The sequence below is a fragment of the Tarenaya hassleriana genome, unplaced genomic scaffold (genome assembly GCF_000463585.1).
Source record: "Tarenaya hassleriana unplaced genomic scaffold, ASM46358v1 Cleome34, whole genome shotgun sequence".
NCBI classification, from domain to species: domain Eukaryota; kingdom Viridiplantae; phylum Streptophyta; class Magnoliopsida; order Brassicales; family Cleomaceae; genus Tarenaya; species Tarenaya hassleriana.
The window spans coordinates 269,423-271,388 of record NW_010966542.1 but is presented as its reverse complement, the minus strand read 5'-3'; the positions used below and the strand labels follow the sequence as shown (position 1 = coordinate 271,388).

Here is a 1,966-nt window from a genome sequence, read left to right as displayed (position 1 = left end):
GAGGGGGGGGGGGGGACTCAAAACAATCAGAAACTGCATCTTCCTCACAAGGAAAGAAAGATATCATCAATTAATGGATTCCAATTGCCATGGTTATATCCTAGACACAGTATAAATGACAGAATACTAACAGAACAAAATATGAGTTACATACTTTTTCAATTCTCGATTTTTACATGGAAAGATCGCACCTTTGCAGCGGAAATGAACAACCCACCACAGTTATTCACTGAGATTAGCAAATGAATCCTCGTCCATTTCACAGTCGTTGTCATTGTGATCCTCATCATCATCATCTTCGTCGTCACCCTCTTCACTTATCTTGGCAATTTCAGCTTGACTTCTCTCCAGAATCTGCTTCTTCTGCAACTCCAGCTCTCTTTGGAAATCTGCTCTCATCTTCTCCAAATCCCTCATATGCTTTCTTTTACTGTTCTCGATCCTCTCGTATATTTTCCCCAAGCTTTGAACCGAATCTGCTAATAGCCTATATGAGCCTGAATCAATAACCTTTCTCCCTCTATCCTCGGTATCGTCGTCATCTTCTTCTTCCTCTTCATCTCCCGTCTCTGAAGCACCGGGACTATCCATCATCTCGTCGAATCTATTAGATTTGTCCAAATAAACCCTCGCGCTCATGAACACAAACTCTCCTGAATCAAGCCCACAAGCTAAACCCGAATCCGACCGAGGAGACGACCCCAATAGCATATCCAACTTGTTGAAGAATACCCATTTGGTCGATCCCGATCCAGATTTCTCCAGCTTCGCTTTCTCTTTCTTGTACTTCCTCTTCAATTCGTCCATCATACTCCGACACAGCGTCTCCGACTTCTCACCCCTCAGCTCCTCGCTCACTTTCTCTGCAACTTCGTTCCAGTCTTCATTTCTCAGGCTTCTCCTACCCAATTGCAAGAACCTATCTCCCCAAACCTCCAACAACACAAATGCCTCGTGCTCTGTCCATTGATGAGCTAATTTAGCGTCGCTCGGTCCCGCGAACTCGTACCCATATACGGATTTGATCTGCTTCTGCCTCTTGGGAAACCTTTGTAGCCCCTCACTCGACCCCAATTTACGATTATTATAACCTTGTGGCACGCCGTCTTCTCCATCGTCCTGCTCCGGATACTCGTTGAGTTCATTACCCTCTTCCTCTTCGTCGTCACCTTCTTCTTCCCGGTAATACGCGTGCCGCTTAGGGATTGGGCGACTGTACATCGGATGCTTTTGGCGATTCAGAGAGTAAAGCTTCTTTGAATACCTAGCATCATCTTCGCTTTCATCCATCTTTGAGCACAAACCCAAAGAAAAAAAAAGGAGAAATCTTGGGTTCCTGCTACAAGATTACCTAATTCTCCGTCACCGGAGAAACGCCCGTCACCAGACCCTCCATGACTGAGCTCGACAAGAGGGGATCACTGGAGATTGAGCATGAACCCACCACCGACATCCAGGGTTTTGATATTCGGGTTTCTCGCCGGGTCGGACAAAGAAGCACCGGTGACAAACGAAGCCGACGACGGAGTTTTGTCGCGGTCATCTGCTGGGCCGTCGAGGAAAGCTAATTGGGCCACAAACTATTCTCATATATGGTCTTTACGCAGCCCCATAAGCGTGTTTATCAGTTTATTTTAAAAGAATTTATTAAATCCAAATTGTCATTCGTCCAACTTCAATTATATATATATACATGGGCGGATCTACGTACATAGGAGTGGGGTCCCATGCCCCCACTAATTTAGGTAAAAAAAATTGATTTAGTTATAAATTTTATAAAATTTTAATAAAAAATCTAAAATGTCCCCTATATAAATGTTATGTGCCCCCTTCGTTCTAATTTTTTTAAAATTATTTCGTTAAATTAAACAGCTATCTAGTTTTGTTTTACTTTTGATTTTTTATCTATTTTTTAATCATTCATATTTTTTTCTAAAAAATATATACAAATCTAATATTTAATCAC

The 1,966-nt window shown here is 42.5% G+C and overlaps 1 protein-coding gene across 1 annotated transcript; it reads right to left on the bottom strand.

Annotated features, from left to right (window-relative positions):
• Positions 1-31: 31 nt before the first annotated feature.
• Positions 32-1,485, bottom strand: LOC104821634 (trihelix transcription factor ASIL1-like). The gene has a single exon (XM_010552560.2). The coding sequence runs from the start codon at positions 1,288-1,290 to the stop codon at positions 223-225; it is 1,068 nt and encodes a 355-aa protein (XP_010550862.1). The 5' UTR covers positions 1,291-1,485; the 3' UTR covers positions 32-222.
• Between the last annotated feature and the right edge of the window lie 481 nt (positions 1,486-1,966).